This window comes from Parasteatoda tepidariorum, chromosome 2, assembly GCF_982258835.1.
Source record: "Parasteatoda tepidariorum strain Cologne lab strain chromosome 2, Ptep-v5.0, whole genome shotgun sequence".
Taxonomy (NCBI): Eukaryota; Metazoa; Arthropoda; class Arachnida; order Araneae; family Theridiidae; genus Parasteatoda; species Parasteatoda tepidariorum.
The window spans coordinates 69,744,304-69,760,280 of record NC_141756.1 but is presented as its reverse complement, the minus strand read 5'-3'; the positions used below and the strand labels follow the sequence as shown (position 1 = coordinate 69,760,280).

The 15,977-nt window shown below is 27.2% G+C and overlaps 1 protein-coding gene across 6 annotated transcripts in view; it reads right to left on the bottom strand.

The window, feature by feature from the left end:
- The window catches only part of LOC107452386 (uncharacterized), a 31,092-nt gene extending 15,199 nt beyond the window's left edge, over window positions 1-15,893 (bottom strand). Inside the window, exons 1-11 of one of the 6 annotated variants that reach the window (XM_043048283.2) lie at window positions 15,711-15,893; window positions 14,266-14,359; window positions 12,448-12,675; window positions 9,318-9,449; window positions 9,075-9,182; window positions 8,474-8,581; window positions 4,976-5,092; window positions 4,754-4,870; window positions 3,501-3,677; window positions 2,682-2,840; window positions 490-990 (exon numbers count right to left, since the gene is read on the bottom strand). In XM_043048283.2, coding sequence (XP_042904217.2) covers window positions 490-990; window positions 2,682-2,840; window positions 3,501-3,677; window positions 4,754-4,870; window positions 4,976-5,092; window positions 8,474-8,581; window positions 9,075-9,182; window positions 9,318-9,449; window positions 12,448-12,675; window positions 14,266-14,348 — 1,730 coding nt within the window. In that variant the 5' untranslated portion in view covers window positions 14,349-14,359; window positions 15,711-15,893. Of the gene's footprint in view, window positions 1-489; window positions 991-2,681; window positions 2,841-3,500; window positions 3,678-4,753; window positions 4,871-4,975; window positions 5,093-8,473; window positions 8,582-9,074; window positions 9,183-9,317; window positions 9,450-12,447; window positions 12,676-14,265; window positions 14,360-15,381; window positions 15,585-15,710 lie in introns of those variants that run through there. The other 5 variants (XM_087157500.1, XM_087157499.1, XM_087157501.1 and 2 more) reach the window with 5 other exon arrangements.
- Between the last annotated feature and the right edge of the window lie 84 nt (window positions 15,894-15,977).

The window sequence follows — 15,977 nt, the reverse complement described above, 5'->3', positions numbered from 1 at the left end:
ATTTCAACATTTCGCACAATAGAATATTGATATACTACTAATTCATTAACAACCAGCATATCTTTTTTTTTTAAAAAAATAAATAATAAAAAAAGTGTCTCAGGATAATAGAATTTCAGCAACATAAAAGTTTAATGAAAGTAGATTAATCACTATGCTTATCTAAGTTTTATTTTATTAATTTTTCTTTTCGAAAAAAATATTTGAGAGTAACTCTAACATACACAAAATAATAAAAAAATTATCAATAAACATAAGAAAAACCCTAAGTAGAAACAAGAGTAACCGAAAATTTTTTAACACAATTGTTTACAACCCTTATCATAGTATGTCAGAATGCATTCAGACCACCAGTTGAGAGAGATATTAAAAAATAAACATCATGAAATCTTCATAAATTAACAAATTAGGATAATAGACATGAAACTGGCTGGTATTTAGAATGAGAGTTTTAAAATAAAGGCACACTTAAGAACAGTAAATAGATACTTGTCTAACGTAGAAAGGTTTGCAGATACGTCTCTGTTATCTTCTGTTTGGGGATAACCACAAATTAAATTACTTCTCTTTAAGGATGAAGTAGAAGAGTCTTCTATAGTTGGGGAATGGTGTCTTTTTAAAGAAGGAGTCGAAACATCTTCTTCAGTCCTGGAATGACTTCTTTTAGAGGAAGGAGTAGAGAAATCTTTAGAACTTGTATGAATTTCTTTTAACAATGAAGTAGAAATGTCTTCTTCAGTCCTGGAATGCCTTCGCTTAGAAGAAGGAGTGGAGGAGTCTTCAGACCACCTAGAATGACTTCTTCGCTTTGAGAAAGGAGTAGAGAAGTCTTTAGATCTGGAATGACTTTGCTTTAAAGATGAAGTAGAAATGTCTTCTTCAGTCCTAGAATGACTTCGCTTTAAGGAAGGAATAGAATATTCTTCATCAGTCATAGAATAACTCCTCTTTAAAGACTCAGAAACAAGAGGAATGGATGATACTGGATCACTGAAAGAATAAAAAATATATAAAGGAAACAGCAAGCAAACAAACTCCTTGTTAAATATTTAAAAAAAAAAAAGGTTAGAAAAAATAATAACTCTTGTGAATTTATGTATTTGTGAAAATATTTTCTGGCTTACTTGATTTGCAAAAACTTAGTCTGAAATTCACGCCATTGTTTGATTTTTTTTTCAACAGTCTTCGTAGTTATTTATCATTCTCAAAACAATGGTAATAATGATATATAACATATTGATATACATGGTAATGCTACAACTGGTGAGGTATGAGTAACAAGTTATTGATAAGCTGAATTTGAGACAATTTCATTAAAATCTAGGTGTTTTTTTTTCTCCCTACAATTTTTTGAGGCAGTTATTGCTAAGAATTTTAACCAAACTATTTAAACATAATTTAAAGAATTTCTTTTTTTTTTTTAAATTATTCCTAAGATAACCTTTACATGTTAATAATTTTTCTCACCTAAATCAGGAGAATAGTTTTTCTCATAATGAAAATAACCTTTATAGTTAGTTCTATTAACATTAAATCAATGTCAAAATTAATATAGTCTCGAAGATTAGCTATATTCTCTTAGTTATAATATTGTAAGTCATTTTAAACTAAATCTTAGTTTGTTTTTATTGTTTAAAAATATTAACTAAATGATTATACACCTTTAAAAGAAACATGTGAAAGGAATACTTGACTATCTGATTTATGTGCAATTTTTATCCCATTTACCACATAAAGTAGTTATTTTTAATAATTGTGAGTTATTATTAATAATAACTAGGCTAAACAAAATAATTATCTAACATATGTGTGGACTAGTATTTCATGCACTAATGTTTCTTTAACATTAAGAGCCATTGTCTCATACATTTCCAACACTGATATTTATCCATATATATTTTTAATCAGATACAATCAAAATCAAATTAAATACAAAAAATATTTTGGATATTCACCTAAACGACTAAGTGAATATAATAATCAAAGTTTATAAAATAATAAAATGTCAAAAAAAATAAGAGGCGCATAAGAAAGTTAAGAAACTGAACTTAACAGCTTTGTAAGTTGGAGGTAGAAAAGTTTCTTAATGAAATAAAGCCAACTCTGACTATATTTCTTGGGGATTGAAATTAAAGGAAAGAACAAAACATTCATGACAAGCTCCCAGAAAAAGTGATACTTCATCTCCATTATACAGCAAGGTAGAGGCTCATTAATTGTGTGTGAAGGTGGCAGCTATAGTGGTCAACTTAATTCGGCATATCCTCCATGGTGCCAATTAGCAAAGAATACCAGAAACCCATTTATTACTTTTTGTAGAGAAAATTGAAGGTCCAAGCAATATTTTCCAAGCAGGATAATACCTCAATTTATGTCCAAAACTTTTCATATTGGTAGTGCTTATCAATTTTGGTAGTACCTAAATTGCTTAACATGAATGACATGTCCTTTCCCTTGACCGCAATTCTTAAGAAAAATGGAAGGCTAGCTTCAGTAGGGGTGTATATACCAAAAAGGGTCAGTTTCAATCTGTGACAGAATTGAACATGTTACCTTAACCAGGGAACTTTATGCAGGGAAGAAAAAAAATTTTAATCAAATTTTTTATATTAAGAAATGAATATCACAGTCCACCATAAGAAAAAAAAATTCAGATGAAACATTAGGTTAAAAAAAAATACTTAGTATCAGTTAACGGCACATGCTTGAAAACATGTGGGGATTCTGAAAAACAGGATGCTTTTGATGCTTGTAGAGAATTATCATCGGAGCTCCAATGAGATGACTCTTCACAATCAGAAATGCTTGAATATTCATTTGATACTAAACTTTTTCTTTTTCTAAAAAAATAATAAAACGTTCTAGAAAAATAACTTTAACATAAAAATTGAGCATCTTTTAAAAAAAGTACATTTCTGCTTTATAACAAAGCAAAACATATATTAAGGTTGCTTAAGCTCCAATTACAGTCATTTACTATGAACATATCTTAGTGATGAATTTTCAATAAGATTTCAAAAGATACTTTTTAAAATCCCTTTTGTCCACAAAGAAAAAAAATCTATTTCTAAAGCTTTTCTTTAATATTAAGAATATATGACTATTTCATAGGCATAAAACTAATGATGTGTAAAGAGTAATAAATTTTTTATTTTAATTATGACAGCAAACACACATTCAAGATTTAAAGAAAACTTACCTGTTCAACATTTATTAAAAATTCTTACCTTATAAAACTTGAAAATTATTTATGAACTTGTTTCTTGGAAAATATTTTCCGACAGATTTTATCAGATAATTAAAAATAAATAAATATATTTGACTCCTTCATTGGTAGTCTTTTTCTTTCCAAATTGAAATGGAAAAAAAAAAAAAAAAAAAAAAAAAAAAAAAAAACTTTTTTTCAATGATGGCTAAAGAATCCATGATATCAACTAAAATAGAAAACCAACAAATTTCACTTACTTTTAATTTAATAAACGTTTTGAAAGGATGATTACCTAGAGTTCTCCAGAGCTCCTTTTTCTTGGTGTTTCCTTTCGTATTGTTTCTTTTGATCGTTGATGGACAGATTTTGTGAAGATGAATGTATATTTTTATCATAAGCCTTTAAATTAGTTTCAGATAAATTTTCAGCATGCTCTTGGGTATGTTCACCAAATGAAGCAGAACTATTCCTGCAAAAATTTATAAAAAGCAGTAAAAATTAACATAATGGTGATTGCAATCTTTGGGTTACATACTCAGAAAATATCACAACTGCACAACATATTTCTCAATTATAGCAGGCCACATCATTACCTGAAAATGAACTTTACAAAAACACTCACTGTAAAAAGAAGGGGAAACAATTTCTACAAGACATCAAGATAGGTTATTATAGGTTGAGATAGGTTATACAGGGTGTGTAGCCAAATCTTTCAACAAAAAATAAGCACCTTTTAACCACTCAAAAAATATTTTTAAGTACTATGTACATTAACAAAATGCAAAATAAGTTTCAAAGACTCTACATGATCATGACAAAATAACTAGAATTTTACAAAGAACTCTTCTTGATTATATTAGCCATCAAAAAATGATCAAGAGATTTTTCAGTTCAATTTCAGAGGGTGGAATATGAAGCTTGAAATTAAGAATATCTTGCAAAATGCAGCAGAGTTGCACATGAGAATGCAAGAATCTCACCGAACTCAGCTCACTAGACACACATGCGGTCTCGCAAGTATTTCGCCAAACCTGTAAAGTGATTGCTGCTTTCATACGCTATGGACTGGTGGTTCGCTGAAATTGATTGCGGTTGAATGAATTCTGAAAATGCTAATGGAAAAAGCACGTTTTTACATAATACGTGGCAAAAATCGATATTACCTTTCATAAATCTCATTTTAGAAAAGGGAAAATTAAGCACCTTTTAAAAACACCCAATAAAAAAGCATCCTTAAGGGCTTTTAAAAAACAAAAATTGATAATAAGTACCTTTAAGCACTTTTTAAAAATGCTACGCACCATGTTATACTCTAACATCATTTTACACATTTTTTAAATAAAATTTCACACCTGTTGGGGCATGTTAACTTTTTACCAATAAACTAAATTTATTCATTAATAAGTAATATCAACAAAAAAGGGCTAATTCTTCAATGTGTGCTTTCTTTAAAAAATCATTCGATGTTAAAATAAAAGCTCGCACAAAACTGATGCAAAATATGGAGAGAGAAATTAACGCAAAAGCATAAAGGACTTAACCTACTGTTCAGACTCTGATGATAAACTAGCTGCTTTGAAGCAGGGCATTAAACTGTGTGAATCTGTATCCTTTTGTTCCTCCACTTGAGTTGGGCTTTTAGATGTAGAATCAGCTTGCTCCCTAAAAATGAATAAAGACTATAAAACAGTTTACTGTACATTTTTTACGACTTTTATATAAAATTATAATGAATGATATTTTAATGCAAATTAATGATATACTAACAGATCAGTATCAGACAAACAAATAACTTCAATTGGTTCTTTGATGTTAGATAATACATAACTACCAAAATCTTTTTTAGCTTCAACTGGAGAACTGGGCGAAGAACTATTCTCATCCCTAAAAAAAAAGGTTGAATACATAAAATAAAACAAATGGGAAATAATAATTTTAAGTTTCTAACAAGTCTCACTTCAGACATTTTATTGTAATAATATTACATCTCTGATAGTGTGTATATGGTGCAAAAACTGTGCATTTTGCAAGCTTTAAACATTTTTATGATTAATATGCAACAGACAACCTAAAAATTTCTTACAAAATCTAATCACAGAGGCATGTTAACATATTATATTGCAAAAAAGCAGACCTTTAACAAAACTTTTGATTTATTCACAAGTTATTAATTCTACAGTAACAAGGGAAATATTGCCTAGTACTTTCTGTAGTAACATTAAAATGTAAAATGAAACATCTAATTTATATTCCAACAATAATGATTTAACTCAATAATTGAAAGAGCTTTAATATATATTTAGTTCATAAAAACTATCAATCCGAGTTCATAAAAGTATAAGAAAACTTTCTTAATACAAGTGTTCATAATAAATTTAATTACTGCTCACGATTGATTCATAAATTATTTTGCTAAAAAACTGAGTTTTTCTATTAAGTCCCATAATGTTAATAAAGAAATGACATCATTTACAAATGGAAAATAGGAAAAGAAAATATAATATAGATAAAACCATAAGAAGAAAAAAACGTAAATTAAATTTTTCTGTAGTATACAAAATGAATAATACTACAATCAAAACTATTCATGTTACAGAAAGTTTATACTAGTTGGTGATCCTGTTTATTTTTTCATAAAAATATAAATTAGCTGTGCACTAACAACTCTGACACTAATAAATTACTTCATCCTCATTGGGGTCATAATTAATATTTAATTTATTAGATTTGAAAGGTAAATTAATTTACCACTTTTTTTGGGCAACTGGACAAACAATTCAACTGATTATTCAAATAATTGTATTCATAAAAAAATAACATACCTTTCCATATGACAAATTATTACAACTTTTTAATTTACAATATTTTGCAGCACATAATTTTATATAGCACAAAACAAACTTTAAGGCTTATGTTCTGTTAATTAAACTGAAATGAAAGTGCATCAGTAAAATTTCCCAAAATTTAATTATCGCAGCACGTCTATCTCCCGCAATTCGTCTGGAACAGTGACAATTACGAGATTTAACTATTCAGACATGTGATTGGTAGAAGAAATTATCTAAAAAAAATATTTTTCAGTGTATAGTTTATTTTTTAGTCATAGAAAATATTTAAAAAACTGTCATATTTATGTACTAAAGTAAAATTTACAAAATATCTATGTATTGAAAAAAATTATATATTCCTCTCTTTCCGCAGTCTGATAATCACCACCGCAATAAGAAAATTTCAAAAAGAATTTTCAAAAACGGTGAAATTTATGGCAATTACTGAAAAAAGACTGATGATAAAATTGTGTGAATTTAAGACGAAATTACACGAATCGAGTTGTAAAAAAAAAAAAAAAGGTTAACAATATGTATGTTTTGAGATTCAAGTGTTGAAACAAATAAAATCGCACTAAAAATATAAAGATTTTAAAAAATATGCAAAAATTAGAAGCAGTAACTGCTGGAAAATTAATAGAATTATTGAGCTAAATAGTGAATACTCAGGTGCACAATTTGAATTTTTCGTATCATAATAAAAATATTGAGATTTAAAAAAATCATGTGAAAATCAACAGTTGCCAAGGAAAAAAAATCTGATCAACACGCCGCACGAATTTAGTGCAAATTGAGTGTATCAAAAAATATTTGCTAAAATGTGAATTCAAATTCCTTGTTTTTTTAAAAATAATCATTCGAAAATAAAGGGATTCAAAAAACCAAGAGGATATCAGTAGCAATAACTGTGAAAAAAGTCTATAAAAAAAACAGCAACATCATTGCGACAGAAAGCCGCTAATAAATGCACAAATTAAATTTTTTGCGTCGTTATAATAATATATAAAATATACATGATAAAAAATAAACAATAAAGGGATATAAAAAACACAGAAAATTCATAGCAATAATAGCCAATAAAACAATGGAATAACTGTATAGATTTAAAATGTCATAGATTCAAATTGAGCATATCAAAAAGTGGTTATTCAAATTTGTGTGGCGTAATGATGTTTTAAATATTCAAAAACCATAATAAAATCAATTGCATTAATTGCAATTGGAAAAAAAAAGATCAAACACAGATTTAAGACAATATCGAGCAAATTGAAAAGTAATTACTGAATGCACCATTTGAAATTTCCATGTCATAATATCAGATTAAAAATTTATTTTCTTTAATTATGGCCAAATAAAAAAAGAGGCAAATATATCACATAGATTAAATAATTCTTGTTACAAATAGGAATATGAAACATAATTGTAACTCATTTAAATTTAAGCTTTAAAAAAAATGAGAAAAAAAAACATCACTTTTTCTAACGAACTATCTTTTAAATATTTACTGTTTTGAAATTAAATTTTTAGAATGCCTTTGTGTGTGGCTCAGCAGTTCCATAATTTTTGCCTAACTATTATGGAATTTTCCCCCAAAAGTTTAAATGAAGTTACGTTATTCTCTAAGTTGTAAAAAAAGTCATTATGCTTAGGAAGAAAATAAGAGAAAATGTTGGTAAGGCCAGAATATATGTCTCCTAAAAGAGATTTTGCATAAGTAACAAAATTTAAATTTTGAGTAGCGGAACTCTGAGAAAATTTTGTATTAATATAAATTATTGATTCGCAAAAATCCAGGAATTAACAATTTTGAGATTCGCAGAATTCCGTGAATTACATGCCTGCTATTTCAAGTAGGAATGTTGGGTCAATATTTAAGACATGCTTTGGTTTGGGTCAGCAGGAGAAAAAGAATCAGAGGAGAAATAAGCTACCCTCTTTGAAATGCACTATCATTTTGTGTCCATAGCAGCGGATGGCGTTAGACTTTGCGAAGAGGGGAGTTCTTTCTACAGACAACCCATAAATTTACCGTACATATATAAAGTTAAAATAAATATGGCGATATATTCACAGCTCAGAATCTGATAAATCAATTCCTTTGAGCAAACTATTATTTGAACATTTTCTAGCTTTAATTGCTCTAAACCAATAATTCCATGCATCAAGCAGAATATAATAATAATTTAGCACTTTGAATAATCAATAAATATTATTTAATCAAAGCTATTTTGATAAAATAACAAATAACTTAATAAGACACAAAATAAATTTTAAAACAATTTTGAAGTAGACGTTCTAGTGAAACGACAACTAAAAAATTCAAACAAAAGTTTATTGCTATTACGTGTGAACTAATATCTCTTGACAGAATCTTTCCAAGATGAAATAATTATAACTCACTGATGATATTCTAGATTAAAATAAATGATATACTAACGACTCAGAATCTGATAAATGAATACTCTTGACTGCTCCTTTCAGCAAATTATTATCTAAATCCTTTTTGGCTTTAGCTGAAGAACTGGGCAAAGAAATAGCGCTTTCCCTAAAACAGTAATTGTATGCATTAAAATAAATATTTTTAATAACCAACATACATTCTTCGGAGAAAAATATCTTTCCCAATATAGTTACACAGTTTTAATATTATACAAAACAAACTTTATAACTATTTTGAAGCTACTTTAGGAAAATGATACACAAAAATTTCCAATCACAGGTCAATTTACTTTCAATTCTAGTTAGTGTTGTAATAATTATGTCACTTATGAACAAGATAAGAAAAAAATTAATTTACTTCTTAAAATAGTATTAGTATGCATTAAACAAGTATCAAATCAAGTTGATCTTTTTAATTCAATCTTCCAATTTCTAATTTTCCACCATATCAAAATTTTCTTTGTAATTATACATTTTTCCTTTTTTATTTTTTTAGTAAATAAGTATAATACAAATTTGTGACAGTAAATTTGCTTAGATTGCCAGTATTCTGCTGTATACATTCATAAAATTTTAAAATAAATTTATTATATACTAACATCTCAGGTTCCAATAAATGACTTGGTTTGGTTGTGAGCTTAGGTGGTACAATGTCTGATTCTTTTTTTACTTCAGCTGGCCAATTTGACAGAAAATCAGCCTGTTCCCTGAAATAATTATAAGAATTAAATAAAACAAATAATTAACAATTAGCAACTTATCCTAATTAGCTATACTAAATCTTTTATTTCTTTATAAAACTTAATTGAGACAATTTATATATAAGTTGAAAATATACTAACAATTCATAATCTGATAAATGACTTCCTTCTATTGGTTCCTTAAAGTAAGATAGTAAACTAAAACTAAATGCACTGGAGGGTTTATGATTCTTCATTACAAGTGAACCATCAGATGCACAATTAGTCTGCTCCCTGAGATAAAAATTATGAACGCAAGTTATAAAAATTATTAATGAAATAATTACAATAACCATTAAAACAAATTTTAAAATCTAAAAGGTAAATATAAATCTTAAACTCATTTTACGTAACTTACCAGTAACCTCCCTTTCATATTGAGGAAGATTTGTTTAACCAGGGTGCATAACCAAATTAATCAACAAAAAATAAGCACCTTTGAAGCACTCAAATAATATTTTAAAGCACTTTTTAAAAAATCAGAATTAGGTAGGATTGGAAAGTTTTTGACAATGGACGGTTTTATCTGTCATGTCAAAAAAAAAAAAACACTTTTGGCATTGTTTTTGACAATTGTCAAAATTCGTGTAAATTAAATGGCGTTTTCATACGCTACGGACTGACGATAAGGCGAAAGAGATTGGCAGTAGTCTGTTTAGAAGAAATTTGGGTCCGTTAACGGACCCTTCACAAAATATATTTTCATAAAAACGGACCCTTCACAAAATGATTTTTCTTTTAATTGGACCCTTCACAAATTTGTTTATCTTCATCATTATTTTGTTAATCGAATAAACCCTTTCCAGGGCAGAAAACAAGAAAGATGGATGTAAACGAATTAAGTTTTGTCTTTGGCCGACGATTCTTCCATTATTCGTCCGAAATGAATATTCTGCGTTCAGCAGTATAGGCTAAATACCAAATATTTGTATGTTGCATCTCTAATTTAGAAACAGCAATTGTTGTTTATTTTTTAAAATTTAATTTTTTTAATTATAATTTTACAGTGTTGAGCATAATCTTGTATGTCTTTACAATTTAAAAGCTCCTTGAAAAAATTTTTTTTTGCAATAACGGACCCTATTTGCACAAATTCATAAAAGCGGACCCTGGTTGAAAGAATGTGAGTAATTTCACGAAAAACGGACCTTTCACAAAATGTCTGCACAGACCCCTCATTGGGGTTGAATTAATTGCGAAAACATTGAATAGAACAATGTCTTTCTGCATAATTCACAGCGAAAACCAGAATGGTAAAGGAGAAATCTCATTTTGGAAAAGTGAAAATTAAGCACTTTTTAAAAACACCCAATGAAAAAAGCACCTTTAGGGATTTTAAAAAACGAAAATCAAAAACAAGCACTTTTAAAAAACGCTACACACCTTGTTAACTAATTGTTTGCATAAGGTATTATTTAAAACAATCTCTTTTCATATTGAAGTCAATTTGCTCTACTTCCAAAATGGTATCAAGAATATTAATTTATGGTACATTCCCAAATGAGAAATATTGGGTAGAAATTTTAAAATAATTATTTAACTGTAATTAACCTAAACTGAGGTGCATCCTCTTTTCGAAAAAGAACTTGGAGAGTTCTATTTTGAAAAAGAAAATTTGAACACCACCTATTTCTTCTTCTCAGGCATAATCCGACGATGTTAGTTCATAAAGTTTTTTGTTTGCTTTATCACTAAAGAAATGTCAGGTTATGATGCCTATGCACTAGATATTGTGACCATAAAAGGCTCATGCACTATGCTGTATCAGTTAAAGAATTATAGACTAATAAATAAAAAAATTGCGTATAAGTTAGCCATATATCATATATTTTACAAATTCAAGTATTTTCAGACAAGGTCTGTACTAAGATTGTTTTTCATTTGTACTGAATCGAGAAAGTCTTTTACAAGTTTTTTGCATATTTCAGTAAAAAAGCAAATACTGCTAAAAAAATAAGCAAACTTTAATACTTAAAATAAACCATGCAAGAAAAAATGTTTCGATAAATAAAATTTAGTGCTGTGTTTTAGTTTAGTAAACATTACTACATATTCCGGATTATAAATTTATTTGTTTAACTCTTGACACTTTAAACTGGCTTTAAAAATGGGAATAAAAACTATGATACAACAAAAAATTGCAATCTGTATAATTGCAATAAGCACAAACAAATTGTTCTTAAGAAAATGAAATATTCCTAGTTTTTACTTTGGTGATTGTTTAATTTTCGTACTGCATTTCCTGGATTATGAGTTGCTTTATTTATCTCTTGACATTTTACAAAGACGTTAAAACTCAGCATAAAAACTATGAGGCAACAAATAATTGGGATAAATTCAAACAAATGGTTCTAGACAAAATGAATTATTTAAAATTTTTACAACAATCCATACACTCAACATTTTTCTACTATGTGAAAATAGGCAAATCGAAATAAATTCTATTAATGAGAGATTAATAATCAACTCATGATTTAGAACATGAGCACACATATCAGTGCTCACAAACATGTCATGTTTATGACATCATATAGCCTATGCCTTTCAAGTTTACCTTCAATATTTAATCTTATAAGGGCAATACCTGCCACAATCAAATTAATACATCATTAGTACTCAAATAAACCACAACAAATATTTAAATGGGCAAGAAAAAAAATTAAATTCCTGAATAATTTTTGATATCATGATAGATTTTTTATAAATTAAATTGTAATCTCAATTTTGTTGAAGCATATGATATACCTTGAATATGTCAAGTAGTTAATGTAAACAATATATGAAATCAGACAAAAAATATCACTTTAAAAGAATCAATATACCTATTTTCAAAGAATTTGCATAAGAAAGATGATGGTAGCTACAATTTGTAAAAAGTATGGTACTAATTGTCCAGGTTGAAGAATGACCAAAAGTTACATCTCCTTAATACTATTTTTAGTTAAAGTTATTAAGACTCTGAATGATTAAAAACAAATTAAAAATGCTTTGTACAATTATAAAATTTATTTATCTTAAAAATACCATGAAAAATAATGTTACATAATTATATATTATTCCTTATTACATAATAATTCAATAATAAAAAATTTCTAGAATTTTAAGATATACAAATTTTTACATAATTTTAAGCTCTCTAACTTTGAATCATAAAATAAAATTTGACTAAGAAGTCAGATTATCTAGGTATCTCTAACTTAAGAAACCGGTAAAAATAATAAATTTTACTTACTCTTTAGGCACATAACATTTTTCTGTGGAAATGTCTTTTGTGTGCTTCTTTTTAGAATTTTTTTTAAACTGTTTTTGTTTTGATTTCTTCTCTATATATTTCCTTTTTCTAGTGTTTATTGTGGTGTTCAGGGATGAGGAATGAATACCTTTTTCATATACATCAGTTGTAGGTATACTCTCGTCAAGCTCTTGTGTTACTTTACCATTTGAGTCATTACTTTTGTTCCTATCAAAAAAATATAATAAAAAGTAGAAGAATGCCAAACCAAGATGGTATCTGCAATCTTTGGATTGGAAAAAAAATCAAATTATTTGTCTCATACTCTATGTGTATGACAAAAATCAATTGAACCTACATGTTTTATGCACCAATGGGTCTATTAAACACATTTTCACACAAATACAACAAAACTTAGAAATGAAATGATCTTAATAAAAAATGTTAAAGACTTAACCAAAACTAATTCTTGTAAAGTGAAATAGCAATTTTTCCAAAAATACAAAACTGTTAAAAAGTTAAGATTTGCTATAAAGGTGACTGTCTAAAAAATTTTCATTTCAAGAATTTTTTTCTCTTTTTTAAATAAAAGGCAACTAGTCTCATTGTCTTGGCAAATATTTTTAGCCCCATTTTAAAAATGCAGTTTTGAGATGAAAGTTTTTGAAGTTCTCTCAATCTACGATGCTGTAAATCTTCATAAAGTTTGCTTAACTCATAAAGGTTAAGAAAACAGAGAAATTTGATACATACAGAGTTGATTAATAAAAAATCTAAAAATAGTTGAAAGTATGCCTGCTCTTTTATATAATAAAAACAAGTATTCAAGTACTAAATAAATTATACAGTTAATAATTATCAAGTTCTAATTAAATTATTACAAAAATAAGTTTTTTTTAAAAATTAACATACCTTGGTTAAGCGGACAGCTTTAGGACCAAAAAAAATTGTTCGTTAAAGGGAAATGTACACTTAAAAGAAAGGCTAATGCCATAAATTGCTTTTAAAAGAATTGCAAGGATATAGAAATTATTAAAGAATATTTAATAACTATTTACATTGATAATTATTTTATCTTAACAAAATTATAAAATTTAGAGTACAAAAAGAATAGATAAAGAAATTCAATTTATATAAATGCCTTTGTTTTATATTCAGTTAAAAAGAAAGATGTGATAGAAATTTGTGTTTAGCAGCTGTCATTTGCCATATATTCATGGTACATTTTAAAATCATTTAGCATTTTTACACAAATTTAATTCTTATTGGATGGAAAAAAATATTTTAGTTCCTTAATACAAATTTTAGTATCAAGTTTTCTCTTTTGGTCATTTTAGAAATTATCCATTAAATACACAAAAACAATATAATTTCTTTTTGCTTTCTTTGCAAAGATAAAGGAAAATTATAGGAGAAGGATTATTTTTAATGGTGAAATAGCTAGCATTTTTAATTATAGATAGGGGGGAAAAAATAAATTCTTTAAGAAATGGAGGAAAGGTGCATATTTTTAGAATGTTAAGTAGAATTAGCTTTATTTTCAATTTTAGAAAAAATTTTGTTTGATTTAAGGGCAAAAATTGATTTCTAAATCCGGTAAAAGTAGTGTCTGCTTTGGAAAGAGGATACATAATGGTTTATAGATGATTCACAGGAAATGAAAAAAATGTCCATAATGAGAGGGGTCTGTTTTGTAAGAGTATTTGTATTGTGAAGTTTCACTGTATTTTTAAAGCAAAGAATTAGCACACAGCATTTTTTAAAAGTAAAGCCTCATTAACTTTCCAATAATAAAATATAATTCACACTTTTATATACCTCTCATCCGTTCTTTGATTATCTGAAGAATTAGATTCATCTGACATATAAGCCTTTAAAGAATGTAAGGAAGATTTCTTCATCTTTACTGAATCTAAAATATAGTAGTAATAAACAACTGTGATCAATACAAGTTTAACAGATACATAAACAGACTGAGATAAAATGAAAAACTTTCTGCCAACACACAAAATCCCAATTAAAAAACTTTTTGCATGCTTTGATTAACTCTTCTAACTAGTGTCAACCCTTTTGTTGCCACCTCATTTCGGCAAATTTGTTTGAAAAATCAAGGATTTTTTTATTTTTATAGAACTCTATGTACTGATTCATACCACAAGGATGAGTTTGATAAAAAAATAAATAAAGTAGTTGAAAATAAAAATCCAAAAATGTCATGTGCAAAAATACTTCTTGAATAATTGAAACAATATCAGAAATTTAAACAAGAAAAAAGTCTACGTAAGAAACATTTATCCACAAAATGTTATCAATGTTTTAATAGAAATAGTGATGCAAGATTTTATGTAAATATTGTGAATATGAATCTCACTGTACGATTTTTAAACAACACGAATACAAATCTCGAAATTTAATTTTAAAATCCCGTAAATACAAGTCTCAATGTTTAATTTTAAAATCATGTTGATAAGAATCTCAGTGTTTGACTTTAAAATTTTGTCAATATGAATCTCAATGATTGATTTTAAACATCGTGTGAATATGAATCTTGATGTTTCATTTCAAAATTGCATGAATATGAATTTCGTTGTATAATTAAGTCATTTGAACATGAATCATAATTGTTGGCTTTTAAGCTACGGGAATGCAAAACATAATATTAAATCACAAAATTGGAATTGTGATGTGTGATATTAAATCATGTGAATGTAATTTTAAATCACGTTTGCATAATGATAATATCCCCTATATATACATAAATATTATAAATACACATATATAAATCATAAATCTGAGCAGAGAATAATTTGAACTTTCTCATTCATCTTAAATTATCTCAGGCCGCTGCCACGAAGTTGCAAAGATTGGAGATTATTCTGTCACAGATCAAGATACAGAAATTTTCACAGAATAATACATGGAACAACTTAGTACCTATTTATGGTTTATGCTTAATATGGCTATTTTTAACTCTAACATGATATAGCAACAAGTCTGCTGGCACCAGTTTGGGTCCTACATTATAAAAAAGTTGTTAACACTGCATACATATAAACAGAGAAACGAAACATTATAAGCATACCACCCATATTAATGCATTGCAAAATAAAATGCATTCATTATTTTAATTGAATTACAAAATTTTTGTCACCAAGTGAATATAAAGTAGATAAATATTTACAAAAGAACCAGGAATAAAACATTTTCAAGTCAAAATTGTTTTGAATAAAATAGGTAAAAAATATGAAGTATAAAATAATTACTATTTATTTTCGATGTCACTTATTCAAATTTTTCACAACAAAGTGACTTCACAGATCATATAGTAAATACATTATTTAGAAACAAAATGTTACACAATTTTGCATAACGCAAATTTCTTAATAGCAAAACCAAAACCGTAACATGTTTAAATTTCGTTCTAAAAATTATTAACTTCAACTTCCAGAGTTTCTTAAGGTTATTGCCAAAGTTGAGTATAAACTTTCTTAAAATCTCAAATTGACTACACGTGCGATTATTTTTAAACG